The 26,838-nt window shown below is 44.6% G+C and overlaps 2 protein-coding genes across 5 annotated transcripts in view; both read left to right on the forward strand.

Moving 5' to 3' along the window:
• The first annotated feature begins 8 nt into the window (after positions 1 to 8).
• On the forward strand, positions 9 to 2,496 carry Borcs6 (BLOC-1 related complex subunit 6). 3 transcript variants are annotated; one of them, XM_070671739.1, is made up of 5 exons: positions 9 to 345; positions 588 to 1,115; positions 1,202 to 1,362; positions 2,096 to 2,191; positions 2,409 to 2,496. In XM_070671739.1, the coding sequence occupies exons 1-4, from the start codon at positions 256 to 258 to the stop codon at positions 2,145 to 2,147; spliced, it is 831 nt and encodes a 276-aa protein (XP_070527840.1). In that variant the 5' UTR covers positions 9 to 255; the 3' UTR covers positions 2,148 to 2,191; positions 2,409 to 2,496. The 3 variants fall into 3 exon arrangements, with proteins under 3 accessions (XP_070527840.1, XP_070527839.1, XP_070527841.1); XM_070671738.1 differs by lacking the exon at positions 2,409 to 2,496 and having other exon boundaries at positions 9 to 151; positions 228 to 345; positions 2,096 to 2,280; XM_070671740.1 differs by lacking the exon at positions 2,409 to 2,496 and having other exon boundaries at positions 9 to 350; positions 2,096 to 2,280.
• A 108-nt stretch (positions 2,497 to 2,604) lies between these two features.
• Slip1 (SLo interacting protein 1) overlaps positions 2,605 to 26,838 on the forward strand; it is a 148,669-nt gene continuing 124,435 nt past the window's right edge. Inside the window, exons 1-2 of one of the 2 annotated variants that reach the window (XM_070671730.1) lie at positions 2,605 to 2,694; positions 5,524 to 5,669. In XM_070671730.1, coding sequence (XP_070527831.1) covers positions 5,649 to 5,669 — 21 coding nt within the window. In that variant the 5' untranslated portion in view covers positions 2,605 to 2,694; positions 5,524 to 5,648. Of the gene's footprint in view, positions 2,695 to 4,716; positions 5,670 to 26,838 lie in introns of those variants that run through there. The other variant, XM_070671731.1, reaches the window with a different exon arrangement.

Consider the following 26,838-nt stretch of genomic DNA (forward strand, 5'->3'; position numbering starts at 1 on the left):
AGAACGACACTTGTGTTGGCTGTGTCTATTAAAAAGAAAGCATACTAAATCGCTAGATCATCACACAATCACAATATATAATTGTGTAGAATATGGCCAATCATAATCGAGAGCTTGAGCAACCATTTTGAATTATAAACAGCGTTGAAAAGTTAGGTTTCGTTTTAACGTTTTAGCTACTAGTATCGACACCGTCAACCTGTTAACCACAGTCATTACTCTTCTAGCGACGTTTTAAAAAAATTGTCGGCGAGGATGGAACCGGACGAGATCGAAGTAGCCTCAAAATCGGGGACAAATATACGAAACGACAAAAATGCTATCATCGACTACGACGAAGACAGAGTAAGGTTAGAATTAATTGCCCTCGAGAATTGAACGTATACGAGCTTATAGATCTGTTTCTTGTATTTTTAAAATTTATTTGGATGATTCAAGATTTCAATATGTAAGCCATCGATACTCGCTCGTAAATGTTTGATACTATATACTTTTTATTCATTTTAGAACATTTTAGAAGCAGGATAAAATTAAATAAGATTCTTTCGCATTGTTTAATTGTATCATTAATAATTTTGTTATTTTAGTTGCACGAGATGACAGCGTCTTATTCCGAAATATCGTTTGATTCGCAATCTTCGCCGCCTGTCTCGGAACTAAGATCGCTCATCGATTCTCCCGACATTGACAGCGGAAAATTTCTAGACGATAATTTAGAAAGAATGGGAGGAGCTGGACATAGGCCTGATCAATTGGACTTAAGAAGTAGAAGTGGTAGCCCAACAGAAGGTGAAGATCTCGATCCACCGAGCTACCACAAAGCTATGGGTTACTTGCAACTCGAAGGAAGAGTAATGCAAGATGGAGATATGGTATTGTTTGTGACAGAAGATCTCGAGAACAAAATCAAACTATCTAGCCCCGTAACGAAAAAAGGAGACACCCCGTCATTTCCAGGATCGCGGAGTTCGACTCCGTGCTTGTACAGGCAAGCCTTAACTCCACAGCTGCCGCCTCTCGATCATAATGTATTAAATGAATTAGAAATGGAAGCTAGAAAAGTTGCGACTTCCGTAGACGCATTAACTGAAAATCTGGCCGCAATCTTACAAAATGTAAGATCGTACTTAATTATATTCTGCTACCTGATTTTATATGTTTGAATTAATTGATTTTATATGTTATTCGTTTTTATTTTTAGGCATCAGCCCTCACAGTTGGTTGTTTAGAAACGTATAGAGACGCGGTGTGTAAAACATGTGATGCAGTGGATCACAATATAAAATCAATGTATCAATTAATGGCGAAATGTGAGGAATTATCTAAATCGATGGGACCAATTTATAAGTTGGCAGAGCAGATGTGAGTATAAGTGTATATATATATTTTTTTTTTTTTATTTAATCGAGGCACGTGAGAAATTATTATTAATTACGAGACATCTTGAAACTTTGATCATAAACTGTCATTAGCATTCTTGTGAAATTTCTTATGAAGGCGACACGATCCTTATTTATAAAGTCAATCAAGAACACCTAACTGTAAATTACGGTCTTAATCTAAGAAGAGTGATTTCGTTTTAATCAAGTACTAACAACATCTTGGGCAAAGAGATGAAGGGTGAAAATGAAAGAGAAAAGATGAGAAAATAGCTCTCTACAGAAAGAGGAGAACGCGCGTGTTTATTAAAACTTTCTTTGCTATATGCTGGATCAATTATTAAGATACCTTAGGGTATCTGGAAATTGCTGTAGCAAACTCTGTAGCTCTAAACTCAAAGCTTTCCTTAAAGGTTGTTATCTAGTCAAAAGAAAAATAAAAACTTTCTTTTCACGCTTCTCTTTTCGTTCATTCTTTATTACGAAGATTATAACTTAGTAGAATTTAACGAGAACTTTTTTTTATTTACGTAATATTTATCGTAAAATTTGTGAAATTATCCGAGCAACAATTAAAAAAAGAAAAAATTTATTAATTATGTTACGATAAATTGTAATGAGTATTAGCGTATTTCATATACATATGAATGGGAAAATGTTTTATAAAATACACGTATGTATGTACCTGCAATTTTAATTCTATCTTTAACTTTCAGCAAAGAGATGAAGAGAATGCTGGACCTGTTCGAAAGCGCGATGAACCTATAAAGCGATAAGGAGAAAAATGCGTGCAGCGTAGTTCACGATAAAATGTATTTATGTGTTAATTTATAGTGCTCTAAAGATTATGTTAATATGTTATATGATAAGTATTAATACATTCACATAGGTACCTGCTGTATATTGCCTTTTTAAAAAATATACATAGATGTGCTTCTCGTTAAAGAGAACTATTTTATATTTAATAATTTTTAACGTTGATGTACGAATGTATCTATGCACACTGAAAGGTAGATATGATATTTGCAGTAACGAAAGCGGCTAGCGTATATTGAGAAGCAGATATCGCGATTGCCACAGCGACGGCGGCTAGCGTGGTATGCGTCGAGCCTCACACGAAACCTATAGTATATGCACCGCGAAACACCAGCCGCCGAGGGCCACCGAAGACAGAGAGAAAGAGAGAGAACAATCCTACTACTTCTTCCCTTATCCTCTTGATCACCATCCTCCGGATTCCGGCCCAGAATAATTTACCCGCTCGCGGAAAAGTGGCAGCAGTGAATTCGATTCAATGTATCACGGATTTTTTAAGGTAAGGTAAACTTCGATACATGTTAAATGTTATTATAAATTATATCACGCTTAGCTGACTGCTTAAAAACGATAACTCAAAGTACGATAGGGATGACAAAAGTAAAGCGAAAAAGAGAAAGGAAATTTGACAAGAAGCGAAAGGATGAGGGTGAAGCCGGGGGTGGAAAATGGTTCGGAAAGGTAGTAGCGACGTCTACTTTGTAACTGTAGACCAATACAACGCACGGTGAAAGCGGCTCCGGATATCATATTCCAGGATGTGCATTAGAGGCGTTGAGTCGCTCGCCATCGTAGCCATCCCGTTCCATCTCGTATCCCGTCGGCGAGCAACTAAATACAATAACGGGATGGATGACTCGGAGGTTGATGTCGGGGGGGTTAACGGCTTTCTCGACGGCGGCGAACCACTTTTCAGTTGCTTTTCTCGCCCCCTGAAGTGATAGAAGAGAGAGACGGCGGAACGGGGTCGCGCGGTTCTCTCTACACCCCCTTTTACACCCGAGAATTTCCCTCTTTTCCGATGTTACTTCGCACAAAAGACGATATCAACGATATCGCGGTCGTTTCTCTGGCCGAGGTGCTTCGTATACCTATGCAACGCTTGATAAATGGAAATTCTGAAGGCCCCATTAATCGCGACCGCGAGCTGAAAAATTGAGCGGCCGTACACGAGCGATTTAGAAACAGGAAGTTATTTCCAGAGAATACAAATTGTTATTAAGAATTTTCAATGAAATTGACTTGCACAGTTGTGCAGTATGTTATATTTTATTTATGATGTCTATCGTTAATCGAAAGCGTACGTGGGACGGTTCTCATAATTTGCCTAATGATGCAAATTACATTTATACAGCGTTACATTAATTACCCGCCCTCTATTACTTCCTTAAACCGAAATCGTGGGAAAAGAGTCGCGTTAACGAAACGTACAAGTACAAAAGACATGTTAAACCACTTCATTTAATACCTTCGCAGTTGAAATAGAATCGACAAGTGTCCCCTGTAACTAGGATATTCAACGAATCTGCGGAACGTTCAAAGAACGGTATGCGCCACGAGACGAAAGAATGAAAAAGAGAGAGAAGTAAAAGAGAGATGAGAGAAAAAGGAATGGGAAAGCGGCGGTCACACGCCGCGTGCAGGCGGGGTGCATTGTGTCGGGTCGACAGAATAAGGAAGTGTCCTCGGTCCCTCGCGTTTGCCACTCTTCTTTCCCTCGGACCCGCGCTTTCCGCGTCTTCGCTCTCGCCTCCGTTGCTCGCGGTCGAGACGTCTGCCGATACCCTGCCATCCCAGTCCCTTCGGCCCTTTCTTTTCCGCGCCGATTTTGCCGCCTCGCTGCAGACCGTCGCGCGGCCGTCGCGAAGTTTTCCGTCGACTGCATTTTTTTTTTGTCTTTCGTTTTTTAATTCCCTATCCTTTCTCGTACGAGATGCAGCATCTCGGTGCGCATTTTCCCTCCCCCCGCGCGGCTCTTTTCTCGCCGGAGCCCGAGAGGAAGCGACCGTCGAATGGGAAAACCACATGTTGCGGTTTTTCACGTCGCTCGCGAGCTCCCGTAACGCGCCACCGATATTTCCGACGTACCTTCCCTCTCTCAGATAAAACCTAATGGAATTTTTTATGACCCCGGCTGCGAGCCGGGCGAGTTTAATGAGAATCCGACAAGCCTTCGACGCGCCGTCGTTGAGTCGATCTTTTCGGAGAATCCGCGCTTTTCTTTTGTCATTCCGCGCTCGCCGAGCAGTTCTTCTTCGCGATATCGTTCTCACGTTTCAATCCGCGAATCGTTGCGAGCCCCCGGGGGCTTTGTCGCTTTTCGGCGCTATCGCAGGGATAACAATTTTACGGTATTGCTTTACCGTCGCGAGATATTCCTTCTCTTTCGTCAATTATTATACAACGCTTGCCGAAAATTCGCTACGCGCGTAAATCGTCGGGGGGAGAGGGCAGGAATTGTGGGATTTAACATTACATAAAATTACATTACATTAAAATATTCTCATCTCATCTCTCTCTCTCTCTCTCGCTCTCTCTCTCTCTCTTTTTTCTTCGTTGTCTCGGCTAACAGTCTCTTAACTCTATTTTACTTCCACGAATGGAGTATAGCTCCGAGCGTTTCTTACTTCTCCACCTACACCTCTTCCTCTTTTGCTTTTCTCTCGCTCAAATCTATGCCTATTCCGATTTTGGAATCATTCTTTCTCTCTCTCTCTCGCCTCCTTTCTTCTTCGCGTCGCGCTTGGATGGTCATCGCTAACGCTCCATTGCTCTCTCTCTCTCTCTCTCTTTCTTTCGCTCTCACTTTCGAGACCCGTGCAGCCATCTTTGTTACACGTCTCGTAACCATTACGTTTCGTCTCTCTCGCTCTCCTCACCCCACTCTACCCGCTAGGCTGCGCGGCGTACTCCACTCCACGTACTTCGACTTCCGCGACCGGCGTTCACTTCAGTTCATATTGAGTTCCCGCTCGCGTCGGTTGGGCTTCTCTCGCGGTTTCAAGTTGCTGGTGTACCGCGGCCGCGTTTTCGGCTCCGCATCGCGTTCGCTCGCTCGTCGCAACGCGAAACCGGTGTCACCGCGCGTGTCCACGCTCGGCGAAAGACGCGTCCCGATTTATTCCGTCGAAGATCGCGGAGCCGGCCGGTCATGGATCTACGGGGTGACGAACCGTTGTCGCGGCGTCTCGCGTGAAATGCGCCGCTTCTCGATTCTTCGCAGAGTCGTTAAAACAAGTGACGGCGTTACGGAAGACGAAGACAAGTGACGAGTGCCGGCGCGTCTGGATGCTCTTCTCTCACCAGCTTTGTTGTTGATTGTTACCAGCCCGTTTTGCTGCCTCGGACAAGTGACGGCGTGCCGGCCCCCCTCCCACCCCTCCCCCGCGTGACACGGATATCGCCAAGATCGTCGGACGAGACTTCGTTGGATCAGCTATCGCGCCGCGCGACATGGACTTCGTAATATTGAAGGTAAGACCTTCTCTACTTTTGTTCGACCCTCCGCTAAGGAAACTTGTTCGTCTTACTTGGAATACTGTTATCGCGATACGTTCCCTTATCGCCGTAACTGTAGCAACTAATTTCGAAATATGGCAGCGCGGGGTCCCGTTCGGGGTATTCCTATCTGTCCGAATTGATAAGCTAATTGTTGGACGCTACGGTGTCCGAAGAAAATTGCTCGTGCTACTTAGCACGTTCCTGTCATCGATAAAATAATCGCGGCACGCATTCTCCTTATCGTCGGTGCTCTAATAAACTTCTGAAGTATTGCGGCGCGTAAAAAAATCCCGACATCTGTTGCGTTAAACAGACTCGGGGGTGTTCGTCGCGCGAAGAAACGAGCGTATTTTATTTCGATCTCACACACATTTTATAAGTGATTAGAAGGAACTATTTTTTAAAATACACCAATTACAAATTACGAATAAAAAAAGCATGCGACTCACCAATCTGCATCAGCGGAGTTGATGATTTCTGCCGGTGACTGTAACATAAAAAGAAATATATTATTGTAGACACGTATATTAGTTTAAAAAATTAATTATTAGTTTAAAAAATTAATTTAAAAAAAAAGTAAAAGTTTTTTTTTTTTTAATTTAATTAAAAGAATTGATATGCACCTAAAAGTTGCTCCGCCGATGTATGATGCCCCCCGGGCCTGCTCCTCCTCTCAGATGGGACGTGTCGAGTCATCCTTCCGCGCCGCGCACAAGTCACTCGCGAATACCCGACCGTGATTTTACAATTCCGCGAGAATTACTGGTCACTGTCGCGCGATATTTTTCGGCGCTCCTGAAAAAGAAAATCCTGAAAAAGAAAACAGGTTACTGACTTACCCAATCTGCATACAGCGGAGTTGTAAAATTCTGCCGGTGGCTGTAACATAAAAAGAAAAATATTAATGTAGACACGTATATTAGTTTAAAAAATTATTTTAAAAAAAGTAAAAGTTTTTTTTTTTTTTAATTTAAATAAAAGAATTGATATTTACCTAAAAGTTGCTCCGCCGATGCAGGATGCCTCCTGGTGGGCCTGCTCGTCCTCTCAGATGGGACGTGACGAGCCATCCTTCCGCGCACTAGAAACTCGCGAATGCACTTCCGTAAAAAAAATAATCGTAAAAAAACGTCCGAGAACTAGCGGCACTCCCGAAACGACCGACGAACCGGCTGCGGTTCGTACGATGACTGATATCGGCGCACGGCACTTTAAGTTCTCACTAAACGATGCGAAGCAGCGGAGTTTCTCTTGATCTGAAACAGAAAAATTAAAATATTATTTCATAGATGTTAAATCTAATTAAAGAAAATTATAGAAAAACGTTATCGAAAATGTAAAGCATTTTACTGCGACAAAAAATTGATACTTACCCCGGGGTTGCTCCGCTGGGGCAGGATACCCATCCTGAGCCTCCTCCTCCTCTCAGACTTCCCGTCAGGGTGACTAGCATCCTCTCAGATTCGTCCTCGCCCTGGTCCCTGCGAACAAAAACCCCAGACAATTAGTTAAACCTTTGCGAGTCTACGCAACACGCGTGAGGATATCACTTACTTTAAGGAAAGGAGACGTAAACGCACGTGCTCTTCTCACACGGAGAATCACACGTGCTCTACTCGCACGGAGAACGGAGATGAGGAGATAGTTCGCGTATCGCGAGGTTTTCGTTTAACGCGAATACGTATATTAATTTCGGTACGGACACACGTGGTTACCGTGCAGAGCGTAATACGTGTGTGCTCGCGCGACCGCTGGAGAAGGACAGAGCGGGAGTGGGAGTAGTGGGGGGAAAAATTACCTAGCGCGCGGCACGTAGGCTCGCGCTCGCTCACACCCTGTCTCCCCCCCGCCCCCCGCGCCTATCTATTCGTTATTCTCATTCGATTTAATTGTAATATTAAATTAGTACGTCCAGACAAAGACGGTACTTGCATTAGGTCGTCCTCGATCTTGAAAATCGTGAAGACCGTCTTTGCCTGGACGTATTAATTAAATATTAAAATTAACTCGAACCTGAAAATCGCCGATATAACAGCCGGCGTTGACTCTCGCTTGGCATGAAGCAAGCCAAGCGAGAAGAGAATTAATCAGCGGTAACAATTAATAGTTAATTTACGCGTCACATTAATTTTTTAAGATAGGACCACCGTCGTAATGAGCTCGTTAACGAATCAATTATTTAATAAATAGTATTATTTCTTAAACGGGCCACTGACTTAGAGAACGATTTTTAAGCGTGAAAATATTTAAAATCTTTCTTCTATTTTTTTTCTTAAACGTTCTTGCTTTTATTTAAATTAATTCTTTTACGTAACTTAAAAAAAATAAAGAAACGTAAAATTATACAATTACATTTTGAGATATAAGCAGAAAGGAATAGAATAACTAGAGCAACATGTTTTTTAAGAACGGAAAGTCTTGTGCGGTGCGCCTTAGTCTCGCTACAATTTCGCCGGGTTTCATTTTTTTATCTCGCGTAATCGCTATCGTATCGGCGTGCAAAATGCTTCCCGACGAGCCGTGTCAATTTCCCGCTGGCGAAAGGTAAATAAAATCGCCGGCTCTTTTCTCGGTTGAGCCCCACGCAGCCACCGTGCACCTCGACCCGTCACCGGGTTCTCGGGCGACTCGGTATTTGTGCAATAATGTTATACAAATATTCATTTTATATCGACGTGCTTTCGGGAGCTTGTTCCGCGCACCAATGGTGGAGGGCCGCTTAATGGCGGTGGTATTTGCGTCTGGACCGCGGGTTCATAAACGTCGCGTGTATTATTGCCTGCGATGTAAATGCGTCGTGATTCACGCCGGGACACCTCGCCCGTGAGCGAGAAACGCACGTCCCGTGTAAAACCGTATTCCCGTAACCCCCCGAAATCGACAGAGAGCCGTTCGAATCGCAACGCGCGACCGAGTGCGCGGAAATGGACGCGATCAGGGCGATTTCCTTGCCCTGCAATCAGCCTTTGGCATAACGCGACACGGTTGAAAGTTTCGACTCGAAACAACAACGCCCCGACACGACTCGCTCTCGCTTAAACGCGACGCGGAACGTGACACGTCCACGCCTTGTTCTCTCGTTCTCGTTTAGCTCGCGGAAATCGCATTTTTTCTTTTTCTTTTTTTTTTTCTGCCGCGAGTTACGCGACCAATGTACAATTTCCAGCTGGCAATGAACGCGTAATATTTTTACACCGTATATTTCGCGCTGATTTTCGAAACCTAGCGTGCTCGTCCTCGGTAATCTATTTCTGAATTTCATTTCCCCTTCGCCTACGCTTTTTATTTTATTCTACTCTTTTTTGGGGGGTCCCTTCTCTCCTCTGTCCCTCGAAAACGAATGAGCGCGAATGGGTTAATGCGCAAATTTGAATAAAGCCGTACAAAGGAACGGAACAGTCGGAGTAAATAAATTTAGCTATGACCGTTTCGATAGCAATCGACACCGCGGCTCGATATCGCGTCCCTCTCGACCCGACCCGGCCGCGATACAAACGAGTTAACGGGCAGATTGCTCGTTTTTGTTTCGCGCAACGTGTTCGTAACTTCCTACACGCAGGCTGTGCGGTACGGCTCGTCTCGAGTACCGCGATACGGACTGAGGATAAGGCACGCCCGGCGCGATGAACACTCGAGAACATAACGCGCGCCGCCCTTCAAGGGCAAGCTCTTGTCGCGTCTTCTCGTTAAGAGATCACAACTGAAAAAAAAAGAGGAGCTATATTTGGTAATAATTATCCAGCCTTGGTTAACGTGATGGATCACAGATAACATTAACCAAAGCTGGATGATTATTACCATATACAGTCTCTCTTTTTTTTTTTTTAGTACAGGCGATTCAGTCAGTTTCGCGACACGAAGCGTCTTTCGTTCGCTAGAAGACGATGTATTAATATGTTCAAAGAGTCTGTTCTCCCGTTTATTTTAATTCTCAAGTATCTGCTCGTAAAAAAAAATCCAGAGCTCGCTCACTCTCTTTTTCTCTCTCTCCGGTTCTCGCGGCTTCTCTTTGAATTTGATCCGGATTATTTCGCGTACCCCTTTTTTTTTCCGCGACCCACAAAAAAGTTAAGGTGATCCAGATCTTGTAGGCGCGGCGGCATCGTTAGGAGGGATTAAAGGTCCCAAAGGCGCGATCGTTCGCGTTGATGAGCGCCGAAAACGGGGCGTTTCTCGTGAACGAAGGAACAATTTTACGTCTCATCGCGCGTTAAATAATCTACTGGGTCAAGAGGTCAGATAACTCGCACCTTGCGCTCCGCCTGTTCTTCCCAAGTTTCTCCTCGCCTCTATTTTTTTAGTTAATTTTCTCGAAGCACATCGCGATGTAATTACTAACAATCGGACGACGCGATGTGCCGGTTATTGCCGCGTCTCGTCGAAATTTTTTTCCACCGCGAACATCTGTTTTCGGATAACGGCGTCCCGCTTTTCCAATCTCGCTGTCGCTAATGTGCGCGCATCGTGGAAAGTCCGCGCAGCTTCGGTGAAGTCGTACGATTTTTTCTTTCTTTTTTATCTTTTTTTTTTTTTTTTTTTCCCGTCGTGAAATCCGCCTGGAATTACAAAGCATGAGCTTTCGAAAAATTAATGTGGAAATTCAGTTGGAAGAATGCCGAGGGATAATTATGCAGTTGCTGAAATTTATCACCTTACGGTCACTTCGCCGTTTGATAAAAGTACAGCCACAACGCGAATTGCGATTTGGAAATATTTTACCGTCGACTAATTACGTACTAATTAGTTTTTTGCAACTGATGCAAGACTATGTTTAATACTTGACAATTATTACGTCATGTAGAATATTGTGAAGTATCAGATTTGAATCATACGGGAAACATTCATGTAAAGTCTCTTATACAATTTATATAAATACTTTTAACTGAGGATCATGTTATTGTATTATACTAAACTACTAAAGTAATACTTTTGAGATAGTATATTCAATTTTTATAACATGGTTGCAGTGTTTTTGAGCCACCGTAAATTTATCCCCGCTACGGGACAAGAATCCGAATAACGCTAAAACACTGTTTTTTGTAATTTATAATACAATTCGATATTAAAATAATTTACGAAATAATTCGTAATAAAATATATTATTTTCGCAGTTATTACATTTAACGTGAAACGTGAAAGCTACACGAAATAGATATCCGTGATATAAAGCTCGGCTTTAAATCTTTTCGACTTTGAAATCCTCCAAATCCTCTCGCATTTGATCGAAATGAGATAATAAAAGGAGCTTCTTACTCTGCAAGAAAATTTTACGAGATATAATTTTTTGAAATATTATTTTTTAAATTACATATATTATTTTCGTTGTACGCGCTCTGTTTTTTTTTCTCTTTTTTCTTTTTTTTTTATCCCCGGAAATTATTTGAAAATTGTCGATGTGAAATTGGACATTTCACATGGAACGACCCGGTGACGCGGACAAAAGATGAACTTGATTAATCACGCTTAATTCCGACTGACGTTGATGCATCCCATCCCGTGACATTTTCCGTAAGCTATCCGTAATGCATGTTTCGCGATATAGCCGTGTGTAATTCGAAACCGAAGTATCGCGTATTTCCTCCCGGCCGGCGGCTTTCAGTTTTATGGATATTTTCGACGCGCCCAGGGCAAGTCGTTTCGCGATTCCCGGTGCCTACTTCATTTCCAAGGGCGCCGCCGTTCCCGGATATAACCGCGAAAGTTCGTCGCGTCGATGCGATATCCTACTTGCGAGTTCGCGAGTCCTCTCCCCGAAATTTACTCCGCAGTTGACGCGAACGACGTTCACCCCGGAAGAAACAAAACGAGAAACGCGGGGAAACTTCGCCGTGCGACGTTCCACGGAAATATCGCGTCGCGGCTGTGAAAAATTGCCGTGCGCATAAGAATTAATTTCTTGAGAATTAAAATTAACGCACGGGAAAAATTTATTTTAGGATATCTCGTTATTTAAGAAATACGTATTTTAATAGGGATCAAATTTTTTTACGTCTTGCATTCGGTCTTCGAAATTCGGATGTTCCCGTCGTTAAAGGAGGCAGTAAAACGTTCGGTTAAAGGATTCCGTTACTTTCGACGTGTGAAAGAGACGATCGCGGCGCTAGGACACGGCAATGAGATACATAATTGATCGGGAAGGTCAATGCGAAGTGGCCAGTGGAAATTTGCAATTTCCGTTTGACTCGAATAGAAAGTTACGGCGTGATAGGGTTCTATCGTCGGTTTTCTTCCTCCCGTTCCCTCCCAAGACTCGCGGCGAGCGAAGCACGTCGGAATTTCGAAGCTCGTCCTTGCGTTGGAATGTCAAATGTGCCGCGACACGGCCGCGCGATGTCCATGGGATTGAGTGCATTTGCCTCGGCAAGTACGTTGCCGTCGTTACGGTTCAACCCACGCTTATCATTCCGAGAAACCAGGTGTACGATAAACAATGATAAACGGACTTCCACGGAGCTGCCGGTGGCTTACCCGCGTATCAAGCCATTCGTCACGAAGCGAGATGTAGAGGGTGTTCCACAGTGAACGGGCACTTTTATCGGGAGTAGACAGGACTTTTCCACTTATCGAGATAAGTTCTGCCTACTCCCGAAAAAGTGTCCGTTTACTGTGGGACATCCAGTAGAAAGGGACGGTGTAGATTTTTTTTTTTTTTTTTTTTTTTGGGAGACTTTACCAAGCGTTTCTTTTTATCCGCGTATATTTCTATAATTCTAACGTTATTTAAACGGAGCATTCAAGCGCGCGTTAATTTACGCCAGGCGATAATTATTTTATAAGTACGCGTGCACGGAGTTTTTTTTAAATTCGTAAAATATACCAATTAAATTTTGAAATTGCAGATGTAAATTAAAATTCTTATTAATATTCGACGGGATATATCAAACTTTCAGAAGTGGAACGTTAAAAAGCAGCGTAAATTTTCTTTTCAAATATATCTAGCGACTTTCGTGTTTTGCGTTTGCCGAAGGTAATCATGACACGTATTCGAAAGCGTACAAGTAGGGCATATTATTTGTAGCTTAAACATTTGTATTTTACACATCTCTCTTTCTCTGCTTCTTTTTCTCCCTCCGCGGAATCACAATACGATGGGAAAATTCGCGTTTATTAACTGTGCTTGTGTAAAGAGCTCGACTCTGTCGATTGTAACGCGGCCATTTGTGTTTCGCATGCGAGAAAGTAGACTCTCCTCCGTGACGTGTATACGAAGTCGGAATTGCATAAAAAGAAAAAGAAAAAAGAAGGAAAAAAAAAAAAAATCTACGCGACCGAGCGCTTACACACATGCGAGCGCGATCTATAAGCGAGGTATGGGGAGGTTTAAATCTAGAATGAGAGCATTTGTAAAAGCGAGGAGCTCTGTGCACCGGGATGCTCGCTCACCCACACGTGCCGCGTGTGCACCACCTCATTTATCTCCGACTCGATCACGGTGCATTTATCATGCGGCTTCGTAGCCGGTTTCCCCTTTGAGGCGTCCGCGCCCTCAAGTTTCGCGCAAACACCGAGACTTTTTAATCCGCTCGCGCGTCGCGGTCCCGCGAAAATTTTCAAGGCAGACCGCTTTTTATCTGCGAGTCGGGTCGATTGGATAATTCCCCCCCTTTTTTTTTTTTATTTCTTTTTCGTTTTTGACCCAAAATCTATCTCCAAAGCTTAACTTTTTAAACGCCGGTAATACTCGACTACGACAGGGTATTTGTTAAAGTCCATATATATTTTATATATATTTTTAGCGCGTGTATGTATTAAACGGCGACGTGAAAAATAAATTAATAAGAGTGAATTTCTGACGCGTTAATTTTGTAACTTCATCGTACCGTTCGACCTATTTTTTTTTCTACATTTCTACGCGAGGGACACGTGTCGCAAATTAATAAGGAGGAAACTGAGGGATGCTAATTGCTTATTTATTAGTTACTCGACAATGTATTTACTCTGCTCACGAATACTCGATATTTCACGAGAGAAACACGCAGATGTCGGCGTCGGGCGAAAAGGGGGATAGAAACGAGCGGCATAAATAAAATTTCCTGACGTCCATAACGGTCAAGAGCGAAATGTCCTGTGGAGCACCACCGTTGGCGATAAACCGTTTAAAATAAGTGCCTGGCAATAAATGCTTGCCCTCATGCACGGACCTTATTGTGGCAGTCAAGTGCGTTCTTCATTCTTTCCGTTCGTCGACGGCGAGAGTGACGCACTCGGGGGATTAATTATCGTTTCCGTCAGTCCGTAGCGATATACAAATTGTTGACGATTGGGCGTTAACGCGCGATTATACATATAACTCTCCCTTGATGTAAATATATTCAGCGGTCGGCTCGAAATTATTATTTTAATTCGCGTTCGCGCTTGACACGCGGGAAAAATAATATTCCACGCAAATTAATTAAACAGAGTGTAATGAAAAAAGAAAAAAAAAAAAAGAAAAAAACAACAGCCAAATTTGCATAATTGTAATGCATAATATTAATGCTATGCGTAACGAAATATGCATAACGCGTAAATACATCGCGTGATTATATTTATGAATGCGCGCAATTGCCTCAAACATATTTTTCTTTGATTAAAAAATTCATAATTGTAATTCAGATTTAATTTGAAATTAAGAGTTTAACGATACGCGCGTCTCCTGAAATTCTATGTATGAAAAATAGGGTGTAATAATAATGGTAGTGTTAAATAGCACGTTCCGTTGAGAAGCGACGGCGTTATTGCACATTATTTATTCGGATTGGCGCGGGCGTACGTATACAACTGCCAGTCGCAACATCCGGGCTCTAAATTAACGAGAATTCACCCGACACCTAATGAACGAAGCGATTCGTACGTTACCTACTACTCGTGCCTGGTATTTCGCGGCTGCGGGCAATAAAAAAGGATAAAGGGAAAAAAAAAAAAAAAAAATAAAAAATAAAAAAAAATACACAGATTGTCGGTAATCGGGACAACGTCGATCGGGCAGCGTTCGTAACGAGGGGGCAGAATCAATCTTACGACCCGCGTGCTTAAAATGCCCGTTAAGAATCCGCGCACGTTGTTACCGAAGTGGTGCACAATGAGTCGGGGAGGCGACGCGACGCAGGAACGGGAACGAGAGAAAAGAACTCGCGGGGAGAGGACAGAGGGATAATAAAATGAAAATTGCCGCGCGAATCGTCACCGCGTGGCTTTCGAGGTGCCGCTAATGCACGCCCGGGAATGTATGCCCCGTTTCGCGCTCTTCGCCGATTCGGGCGATTACCTATCGCAATTTTCATAATGGCCGTCATACCGATGATGATTTTATGGCACGGTGTTCCCTGCCGTACCGTCGCTACGTCGTCATTCGAAGCCTCTCGGGGAACGCTCCGAGGGGCGGAGGGAGAGACAGTCGTATCACCAGTGCCCCGGAGACTCTTTAATCAAGTAACGTTCTACGGATAAGCCCGATGCTTATCCGTACTTATCCTCGTAATAATCTAAACCTACGGCATTTTATATCGAGACTTATCTCAGTATTATTGTATCTAATTTAATTAAATATTGTATTTTCTTTTCGTTTCACAATAACGTTATTTAATAAATCAATGCATGGGCACTAGCGGCTTTTCGGGAGGGCAACTTATAATTTTGTTTACGAAATTATTATATACGTTACGTGATTTACGCGCTAGAAATTTAATATTACAAGTTAAAATTATTTTACAGAATACGTACGATAATTACGTGCTATCAAATGTCCGTCCAATTAATTATTTAAATTTGTCGGCTTTTATCGCTCTCGGTGAATGAACCGCTCGATTTCGGCATGACGACAGAGTTACTTAAAACGCGAGGGAAACAAATGAATGTATGGACTTTTGTTATCTGGTTGGTTCTTTATAGAACCGTATCGTAACAACAGCCCACCCTTATGGCCGTAAAGTAAACAGCGTGTAATAGTCTTTTTAACTCCGGAGAAAAAGAGAGAGAGAGAAAGAGAGGATAAAAACGTTTCATGTATTTTTTCCCCTTAGATTTTACTTTTTTCGTAGAAGGCGAAATAATTTATGTGAAAATATGTTGCCTAGGAGTTTTGCAATTATTAATTACCGCATCGCGCTCGGTTATAATAGCGCCCGCGGATTGTGGCCGTGTTTTTTACGGAATATGACAATTTCTTGCGTTTGTGTTGGAGAATGAAGGCGCGCAACGAGAATGTGAACAAACATCTTTTTTTTTTTTTTTTCCGGGAAATCTGGTGCACCATTGAAACGAACACAAAAACAGTTGGTCATGAGAGACGTGGTTGAAACCACGCCGGCTGAAACGATAGAGTCTTGGCAACGAGTAAAACTTCTCTTTCTCTCTCCTTTTGTTTTTTTAAGAAAATATAGCGCGCGCCGGGCATTTTGTTTATCTATTTCTTCCGTTTCGTTTAATCATCAAATCGTCCGTTCCGCGGAAATTTTCATGCAACGTTTGTATCGTCATTAGCGACTCGCGTCCGCACTTTTTACGATTATATGCCGGCTTGGATAGTAAATTAAAAAATGTAGGTACTTAGCAAAGAAAATTGCAAAAAGAAAAAAAATTAATAAATGATAAATTATCTCGCGATTAGCAGTTTTGTCTTTTGGAAACGAGTAAATAATTCTAAAGTGGGGCTACGTTATCGAGTGGTCACCGTGCACACGAGATGATGTCCGCTTCGACGAGATCGCAGAGAGGGATTTACTGATTTTAATCGAGGGGAAAAAAACTTGCTTGTTCACATTGGACATAGGTACATTTTTCGCCTCTCGTTCCGCAGAGCCGTTATCCCAAAATGTTCGCGATTGCGAAGGGGAGAGTAAACCAGTAACGAAGGGTTACGACCCTGTTTTTCTGCGACGGCCGATGTCGCTAAAAATTATTAGTTCCATTCGCACCTCCGCTCCCACTGGCCCGGTTTCCCCATTGTTGTTTACGAGAAGCCGTAAAACGCGCCGTCGCTTGTGCATACAAATGCGTTTTACGGATATACGATATTTTCGCCGATTTCGAGACAACGGGGACCGAGGGCCGGAAGGGGGCGACGGGGCGAAACGGCGGGAGCGGGGAGTGCATTAGCCAAGAGATGTTGCCGTTCCGGTAAGGAGTCGCACGTGACACCGTTACATAAGAACAAAGGGATGTAATAAGCGCAACGGCGCGCGGAAAATCTCCTCCGGCTTTGTTATCGCCGAGATAAGCGGAAACGTGTGAGATTTGCGAGCTCCTCGGTAGCTACGTTTAATTTCTGCCGAGCGCGTCTTTGCGCCGGGCGCGTCGCATGCATTTTCGAAAGCCTCGCTGCACATTCTAAGAGATTGACTTTTTCGTTGCGTTCTCTTGACTTTTAGCAGTGCCGCGCAACGAAAACGCGAAATAAATTGTTGAACTTAAGAACGCGAGAGGCGCAATCGTAGAGATTGCTCGCGCTTGTGATTTACTCGAGTAAACAGTCGCGAGTTTGCAATGTACCCCGCGCGAATAACTACAGGGCTATTTTTCCCTTCCCCAGCGGGTGTTTCGGCCAACATATTTTTCCTTCGATAGCCACCAAGCCCGGCGTTTCCCTCTCGCGCCGATTTCCGCGTAGAAAATTATAATTTACGTGGATTTAATTTTAGCAAGCCGGGGGCGTCGTGCGCGGCCAGGAATCTTCTCTCCCTCCGTTAATAAGATTTAATATCTCACTCGATAAAGAGAATCCTCGCTCGGGAGGGCTCGAAAATCATTAACATTATTCCCCGGGTTTCTCCACCGTTCACGAATTATTGCAACGAGTCAAATTAGAGGCGAGCGGCGAGCTCCGACACCGCTGTCGGTTTCTGCGCGGGATACGGGTGCGCGTATTAAAACAGTGTCTCCCAACTCTACCGGGCCGACTTGTTATTCCGCCGACGTCTTCTGGGTGGTCCCGAAGTAGTCTCACAGATAGAAAGAATGTAACTTTATTACGACGCCACATGGCCGGAATACGAGAGTTGAAACGTGTCACGGCCATCGTTCTTCTATATGTAACCGACTGAATACTCTGAAAATGACCGCGTTCGAAAGACAAGGAAACACGTGCGTCCGAATAGGCGCGCATCTCGTGCTCAGGTTCACGCGTATTTCAACTGAATCGAGTACGCGAGGACTAATTAAAAATCCCACTTTCGTAACGTGAGCTTCAAATCAACCTCGGGCTTGTACATATGAAGAAGAGCAAATTGGATTTCCTTCTTGTTTATATCGATAAAACTGCATTCGCCGATAAAGTTTTTCAACTCCGCGTTATTCATCGTCAACAAGATAAAAGAATCTAAACCTCGCGCTACTTCACGAATCGAGTTTTCTCCTCCCGTCCCAAATCGGATTAGCTTCCGGTGGTTGAAAGTTCGCTCGATCGTCGCGTGCCGATGAGAGTCTCTGGCGCACACAGGCGGGACCGGAAAATACGCGCTCACCGGCACCGTCCGTAAGTTGTAGAGCGCGCCCTGCGTACGCGAAATTCATTAGACGACGGCATCTACGCGCCCGCTTTAATATCGAGACGCAATTTAAATGCATATCACGCGTCGAGTCGAGACGCGCGGCCGCCGCCGCCGGGATTATCATAACCGAGCAATTATCGTGCGGGAGTTTAGGATCGTTCACTCGCCGGCAGACAAGCCGGCGCCGCGGCGCGCTGGTTTACCTATCTCTCAGATCCGTCCATGCCTGACCATAAATTCGCGCTGGCGAATTTCCCCAAGTTACACCCCAAGTTTCACGAATGACTAAGCACCGATAAATCCCGGTCGCGCGGCATTAATCCCGCCGCGGACGAAGGACGGCCGACGTCGCGTCTCCGCGATCGACGTGAACGACCGGTGCCCGTCGGAATTATCGTTGATATAATTTATTATCCCGCGCGCCTTACGCACCGCGCGGTAGTGCTCCCCCGCGCCCTCCGACGTCACGCCGATATTTCGGGATTAAATTGAGAGACGAAGAGCGGTATGAAATTAAAATTAAAGCGCATCGTAATATAATTAATAAATAGTTGTGGATGTTCTCGAAGCGGAAAGTTATTGCATCGCTGAACGAAACGAAGCGAGAAACACGGGCGCTTCGCGGCCGGCTTTACGTAGCACGTGGCGCATAGATTGGATTTGTATTAGATTTAGCAAGGGGCAGCGATGTGGTACACGCGGAGCGGCCGGTCGACCGTCGACGGTCTCTTGTGCAGCTGGCGTTTATTATTGCTCTAATTATCGCGCGGCGATGTCAACGCCGATTGTCGCACCGACTTTGCCGTGCGCGTCGCATTTCGACGCAGACGAAAATCGTCGGGGAAATTTCAATTCGCGAAGCGAGAGGGACCGAGGGGAATGACGAGCTGTACGCGCCGGCCACAACGGGCACGAACCATTGTTACCGGCCCGAATTCGCTTCGACGAGCAGATGCGAATTCCGCGTGTTTAACGCTAAACGTGCCAGAGCAAACGGACATAATCGAACGCCGCGTGCACACTTGACTCGAGCTCCCTTCACCGAACCATTTCCCGTTAAGCGAAATACGCATATTAATATATGATCTATTAACGTTTAACGTTTGTATAAAAATTGTTCGTAATTCCTATCGAGAGAGGATTCAGCAAGGATTTAGTTCGCCGTTTTACCGAAGCCACGAAAAATGTTGTATTATTATTTTTTATACATTTCCGCGGAATTTCGAAATCGCGAAAGTATAAATTATTAATTAAAAATCGCCCTGCTATTTTTGATCGTCGCCAGTATTTGCAGACGCAACCGAACACTCGTCCTGATAACGAATCGTCCGCTGAATCTGCAATTAATGTGCTGCTCGTCTTATAATACATTGTGCTATAACAGACGGGGTGACGAGAAAGCGCGCAAGGTACGTTAGATCGAACGGAGATGATGAAATGATGTGTTTTAATTATTTTTTCGCCAGACGCTCTCGGGACTCTCGAGCTAATTGCCATTTGCTCCAATAAAAGGGGCATCTTAGAACGTCGCCCCCTTGCTTTTCGGTTCTCTCAATTCGTCTCGCTTCTCTCAGACCATTCCATTTACTCGTGTCGACAATGATCACCTAACGAACGATAATTATCTCGCCTTAATACTCCTTTTCTCTACGAAAAAAAAAAAAAATCGTGGTTTTCACTTTTGATTTCGCGGCAGCTCGAGCTCTTTTTTATTTTTCTTTTTTCTTTTTTTTTCTACTCCCGCCTCGGTACGGAAATATTCCGTATCTGCCTCCGATTTTGACCTCACACATTTCCTACCTCGTGTCTAAAACCGCCCACGGCTAAGTGCGCTTTCATCGGAGCGAAAAATTCAGCCCGTGGTGCACGACGGTCGAATCCTCTTCCCGCTACTCTCGAAAGAAGATTCGAAACGCGGGCGAGGCAGGTAATACACGTAACGACAATCGTTTCCGCCGTCTATTTCTCGTTTTACAAGATCGGCGCGCTATTGCGTACGCTTTCGAACTCCTCTCTTCGAGACGCCCATTATGTTATCGCGCGACGATGCTCCCCGAGAGCTCGGATTTCGTTAGGATAAATCTCGCGCGACGAATGCACGGTCCGCAATTCTGTAGAGTGCAATTTTCTTGCACACGCACGCACGCCCGCGTTAAGTTGCGCCGCCCAAGGCTCCCGGGGTCCGTATATTACATGCTCAACGCGAGCTTAATCAATTACTATGTTAAATGAACTTTCAAGTTTATGAATCAAGCCCGTGCAAGATTAATAGCGCCGAGCTTTAAACGCCCGTGATACCCACCGAGCGCGCGCCATCGATCGTGCAAAGTAGCGCAAGACTCGGGGTAATGGCCACGATTAACTCGAATATTAGCATACTTGCCCCGAGTTGTAGATACGCCTCGAGTTACAAAAGCAAACGGATGCGGCGGGACAGGTGTTGCCGCGCATCGCGTTATTCATTCTCGCGCGCGTTAATGCAAGATCGGGGGTGGAGATACGCATCAGCAAAGAACTGTACTATTTATCACTCAGTTTAGAATACGGAGAGTAAGCGGAGCAAGGGATTTTTTTTTTTTTTTTTTTTCCTTTCCTTTCCTTTTATTTTTAAATCTCTAATGGTATTAACGAGAATCGACTGCGCCGTGTTTTTCGATCGGGAGCCTCGACGAGCTCCCAAGTGCAACGCACGTCTCTCGCTACGTCATTACCGTCGCGTCGTGAATTTCGCCGAAGATCACGATTCAGAGAAGTAACCGCCCCGGCGACAAGAAACCGATTGATTTTGAGACACGACGAGGTCGTAGTGGCGTGCGATTTTGCGCGATTAACCCCCGCCGCCGGCTGACACATCGTCGTCGCTGTCACCGAAGCCGTTGTCATTATGCTTACGGATCGCCCGAACTCGCCGATTAGACTCCGAGGTGTCAGCTATTGAGATAAAGGAGCGTGAGACGAACCGTGGAACGTAGCAGTTTGGCGAGTATCTCAAACGCGGCGGTATTAGACCTGTCTGGGTGCCTACTAGTTAGACGTTACTCCTCGTGTACGCTGTACGTACGAGATAATTACTAATTAACGTAACTGCTGCGGGGAGCTGTTGCCCCGTTCCCGTGCCAGCCATACCGCAACGCCGGCGAAAGCCGGATGCAACCGTGTGCAGAAAGGTAGAAGTGTGCGAGGACGTGAGAGAGGGAAAGGGGAGGAGGGCAAGAAGAGAGATGCAGAAAGCTGATTAGATATATTTTCGCGCAGGGTTTCCTAATTACGCGGATTATCCGCCGTTTACCGGTTGAGAAACTAAGAGATTATGTCCGGTTCTAGCTTTGCCGAATGGCGTGCTTGTTTTCTCTTGCGTGCACCCGCGGGGCAACATTTGTATGCATATTCCGTAATATCTCGCTATTGAGCGCGTAATCATACTGATTACGGTCGTGAAATTGATATAAATATCTGTGATGATTTTAAATCGCGATATCTGCGTTACGTTCGAATAGATTATGATCTCGTAAACGTATAATTAAGTTACGTTTTATTGGGAGGAAAGATGAATTGTGTATTTCTTTAATTTTAATCTAATTGATATGCTAAATTAAAAAAAATATATATATTTTTTTTTTTTTTTTAGTTTAATCTGTCTACGTAAAATTTATTCGGTATTTTAAGGATCATCTTTTTCTTCTTCTTTTAAAGAAATTCGATGACTTCGCTCTCAAGACTTTAATTGAAAACGAAATAGCTTTTAACGGCGAAAAGTAACAGCTTTATTAAGATGTTGGATGAAAGTCGCGGCTGTCATGACAATTTTCTTTTTCGGATTAGTCAGCGCATCCCGGCTCGCGTGACGTGAGAATTCTTACATCGGTCGCCTCCCATGCCGGGGTGTCCGAGAGGAAACATTTACAACGTGCCACGAACGAACGTACGTGCCCTACGCGCGCGCGACTATTTGTACACATGTACCGCGTGACGGGACGGTAATTCGATATTTTTGGAGTCGGTTGAAAAGTCGAGAAAACGAGGAGACGAAACGGGGATTGCCCGGGCGGCAACAATTTGCGGCGTGACGGTTCCCAGCAACCCCTACGGCGAACCGTCCGCGGGGGGTTGGCGTTCTCCGTAACCTGGTTCTGTACGTTGCACTCGTAGTCGTGTAAATGCCCGCAGGAAAGCCATGGAGAGAGATCGAAGGGTGTTCTCCAGCTGGTTTTTTTATTTTTTTTTTTTGCTTTTTATTTTTCGAGTGGCGACAAAGGTGATAAAACGTCGGGCTGGAGCCGCGCGCGGTTTGCTTTTCACACCTAACGACATGTCGTGGCGTTCGATTGCTGACAGCGCGCTCGAAGCACACCCAATTCCGTCCGGATACATCGTAATTAAGGGCCAGCAGGGGGGCGCCGAACGAGAGGGTCCGACAGTCTCCTCGAAGGTGCTTGAATTAATCGTCGATCATGTCTGTTATTAGTCTCGGAAGGGAAACGTTGGATATATCGCGCCCCTCTGGAGAAAACGCATTTCACCGGATTAACGTGGTTACGCTCGGTAATGTAACAATAACTTCTGGTTGGATTAGGATTTTTATTTGTGGGAAACGCGGTGTTATATCGAAAAGTGCGACAACGATGCGGTATAAAATGGGACGCGTGGCGAATTAATTTGCCGTGAGATAAAAATAAAAATCCTCTTCGTTAACGAAAGTCATATTTAGATTTATCACAGGGTCAGTTAACGTTGCATTTTGTTTTAGGCAATAATTTTACATTTTACGCGCTGTGCATTTTATTTTACGTTTACGCTTCCCAAACCGCAGTGCGCTATTTGCCTTCGCTTTTGTATCAGCGTCTTAATTTTTCAGCGTGTCGTAAGCGCGACCGGACACGAGAAAACGCTTCTCGAACTGGTAGACGAACGATAAAATTCCTCAAGCTCCTCGGGTCTTCTAAGAGTCCACGCGAGCTATCGTAACTTCACCCTTACAGCGAGCGAGGTAAGCCGCGCTATCTCGACCGGCTATGTACCGGAAGCTCGGCGTCTCGCTTCCTCTCGCACGAGTGGGCTCTCCTTCTCGATGAAACCGACCTCCGCTTTCGTTCCCCTTGCTCTCTACTCCACATCTTTGCCCGCCCTGCCCGCTCTAACGCGTTCTGGTCTTTTTGCTACCTATGCCACCGTGTCCTTCCCTACGGCTTCCTCCTTTAACCTTGTGGCACGCGCGGTGGAATCGCCCGAGGATGGCTCCTACGCCATCCCCGATGCATTCCGGTGACGAAGGTTTTTACCGCGGTGTGCCAGACGATTGGCTCTGCAATGACGATGTTCCGCTTGAATGCCGCTGCTCGACCCGCAGAACGGAATTGTCACGATTAAGCCTTTACCGAGGTCAGACACCTCGTGAAACAAGAACGAGACTAGATATCTTTTTTCTTTTTTTTTTCTTATTTTTCCCCCTTTTTTGTACTGTCAAAAATACAATTGTATTATCGTTACGATAATTAAAGTTTCTTAATCTTTTAAAATTCCTTGTGTTTTTTTTTTTTTCAAAAATTACCTATACCAATGTGCATACGTCTGTTGAAAATGCTTGACTTCGAGTAAAAAAATTTATAATCGTGATCTTAACAAGAAAAGTTGTACAAAAAGCGATTGAGAAGTTGCGAAGTTCGAGCTGCGCCGGTTGCAATTCCTAACTGCTAACCAACCAACGAACCAACCCTTCTATGTCGGAGCCACTTCTCGAAGCCCACTCATAATTACGAAACTTAATTTACGAATAACGATTTAATTGGTTCTCGAAAGGTTCTTTAGAGTTTCGTCTATCCCTAACATCGCACGTGTACGCTTCTTCAACATTTCCAAGCGGTTATTTTTTATTATTTTATAAATTTAGAAGCAAGAGTAAATGAAGTGCACGAAGCGGGCGCTTTGTAATTTGTAAATTTAGTATTTTTGGAATTATATTGATTTTTTTTTAAATAAATTCGACGTACAATTAGAATCGCGTCTAAGTTCGGCGAAATTGATTTCGTGAAATCGATATTATAATTTCGCGCAAGTGATACGCCGCTTTCATTAGTAATCGGTTTAAGAGATTTCCTTTTGAAAAGGATTCTAAAGAGAAAATCCTTTTTTGCTCTTTTCTTTTTTACGGGCGGAAGCTGTGAAAAGGATAACGCACAACGTACGCGGAATCTCTGTATTTTTGCTCTTTCCCTCGGTCGCGGGAGAGAAAAGAAAGGTTAGGTCTACACACGAAGTTTCTCGGATTAAAAAAAAAAAAAGAAGAAAAAAAATGAAAGAGAAAGGCTCCCGTAATTCATTGGCTATTGGACGAGACAGGTGTGTGGCGCGCGTGAGAGGGTGGCATGCGAAAGAGGGTGGTAGGCCGACGAGAGAAATGAAAGGGAGAAGGCGAAAGGTTTCTTACACCACTGCCTCGCAAAAAGGGGACCGCGGCTGCTGCCCTTTCGCGCGGCAACGAGTTAGGGCGTCGCGACGCCGAGTTTTTTTTTTAATTAGCAGGCTGTGATCCGTCGAGCGATTTTCTTTTGGCTCTCCGCTTCTCTCTCTCTTTTTTTTTTTTTTTTTTCTTTCTCTTTTTTTCCATCTCATTCCCGCCTTGGCCGGCGTCGCAAACTTCCTCGCACGCGACGAGGCTCGGAAGCGTACACATCTCGACTCGCTTCACGGCCGTCACGTTCCTCCATTCGTTTATTACCTTCAAATATCACGAACCTCGGATTCTGACTTCAGAAACGCGATCCCGATTCTGTCGCCTTCCCCTCTTTTCGTATCTTCCCTGGCGAGAGAAGATCCAGGCAACGGAAAGACGAAGCTCCCTCGGGAGGACACTCGCGCATCGTCTCTGAGTAATTTACTAAGAAAGTCTCTCGGCTGAAACGGCGAATGATCAAAGCGGGTGAAACGAGTAACTTTGCGATCGAGAATTGAGAGGTGGGTTCGCAACTCGTAGCTTCACGGATCTCTGCCTAATTTGGTAGTTACGAATGCGTTCGCGTCTTTGCATTAATGATTCGCGTTAATACATTCTCATTGCGGTTTTTCGATTGACACTTGAATCCCGCAAATGTGGCAAAATTGTCTGGCGCGGTTTGTTTAACGTTCAAGCGTTGATTTATAAACCAGAGATAAATGCGTACGGAAGACATTTAAACGAGCGGCTTTTAATTGAAATCGTGCTTTTTTTTCTTGCACACGGAAACGATTTTAGCGATCCAAGGGACTTTATATCCCACTGTCCACGTTACATGCGTGAAATGGCCACAAAGCTTAGTCAGATCGACACACGCATGTTGCAGACCGACGTAAACGGAGCGGCTATCTGCCTTCCCATCTTTTATTTAGTCATTACGCTCATCTTTCTCCCTTTCTTTGAGGGCACGCTGTCGGCCGAACCGAGCGAGCAGCGGCGCACCACTTTGCTCGGAAAAGAGAAAGAGAAAGAGTAAAAAAAAAAAAAAAAGGAGAGAAAAACGAAAGAGAGAGAAAGAGAATTCTGTATGTGGACATACAAGGCCACTCGCCAGCGGCTGCTTCAGCAAAAGCTACCCGGTTTCTTTTCCACAGACCCGCATTTACTCTGTGCATTTATAGAGACACTCGAGCCGTGGTCGATGCCATCAGGCGACATAATCCACCGCTGCGTTTCGTTTTACCGTGCCCGAGGAAATTAACCGCAAGAAATTATATAATTCTTTCGTTAAGTGAAGACAGGGTCGGAATCTAACGCCCCGCCCGGCGTATCGTATCCCGGCCCACGTATGCGCGACCGATTAAAACTCCATTTATCAAACCCGGCGATTAAATCGCCGGGAAAAAGCGTATCGGAAACTTCCTTTCCCCAGTTTACATCCGTAATGTCGAATAAAATATTAGTCAACGGCGTTACGTCACATTCATATTCATATTACGTTCATTAAAAAAATATCAGGCGATTAAGTCAGCCGGGACATTTCGCTGCAATTATACATATGTCGTGGCCGACGTACGGGAGAAGGAATTTCATTGGCGAGCTCCAACAGATTCGAACTTCAACACGTGCAAATGATGCTTTTATGCGCTCGTATGAGACATCAATGTAAATTGCGCCGTCTCAACCACCCCTATTTCAATACTGGAAATTGCACCCCCTCTGGGGGAACACCCCGCGGAGCTGTACCACTAATACATGTATGCACGCGCGTTCTCTCTCCATGGCCGTCGAGACGGTGAAAATAAATTAACGAGGTGTTTGTCCGCCATCGGGCACCCGTTGCTCCTTTTTTTTTCCTCCTTTCTCCGACGCGCTTGCGGGATTAAAATCATCGTGGCTTTAATAATTACCGCTGGACGAATGTGTTAAATGAGGCGCGCGTTGCGACGCGACGCGACGCGACGCGCCGTGCCGGGCCGAGCTGGAGCTTTTTACCGGGTATTATTTACAGCTCGAGTCCCACAATGAGCATAGCCGGGACACGGCGCGAAACCAGTTTACTTGTCCCTCGCCGACATTGTGCCGCGTCGAGAATAGATAAATGCGAAATTTTCAAACAAAACGGAGCACGGGAAAAAACGTGAAAGAGCCTGTTGGCGTGACGGCGCATATTTCCGCGGTGCATGAGAAAAAAGAAGTCATTTCTATGACAAAATAGTACGCGAAATAGATGTAATAAATTTAC

Source organism: Cardiocondyla obscurior, linkage group LG24, assembly GCF_019399895.1.
Source record: "Cardiocondyla obscurior isolate alpha-2009 linkage group LG24, Cobs3.1, whole genome shotgun sequence".
NCBI classification, from domain to species: Eukaryota; Metazoa; Arthropoda; class Insecta; order Hymenoptera; family Formicidae; genus Cardiocondyla; species Cardiocondyla obscurior.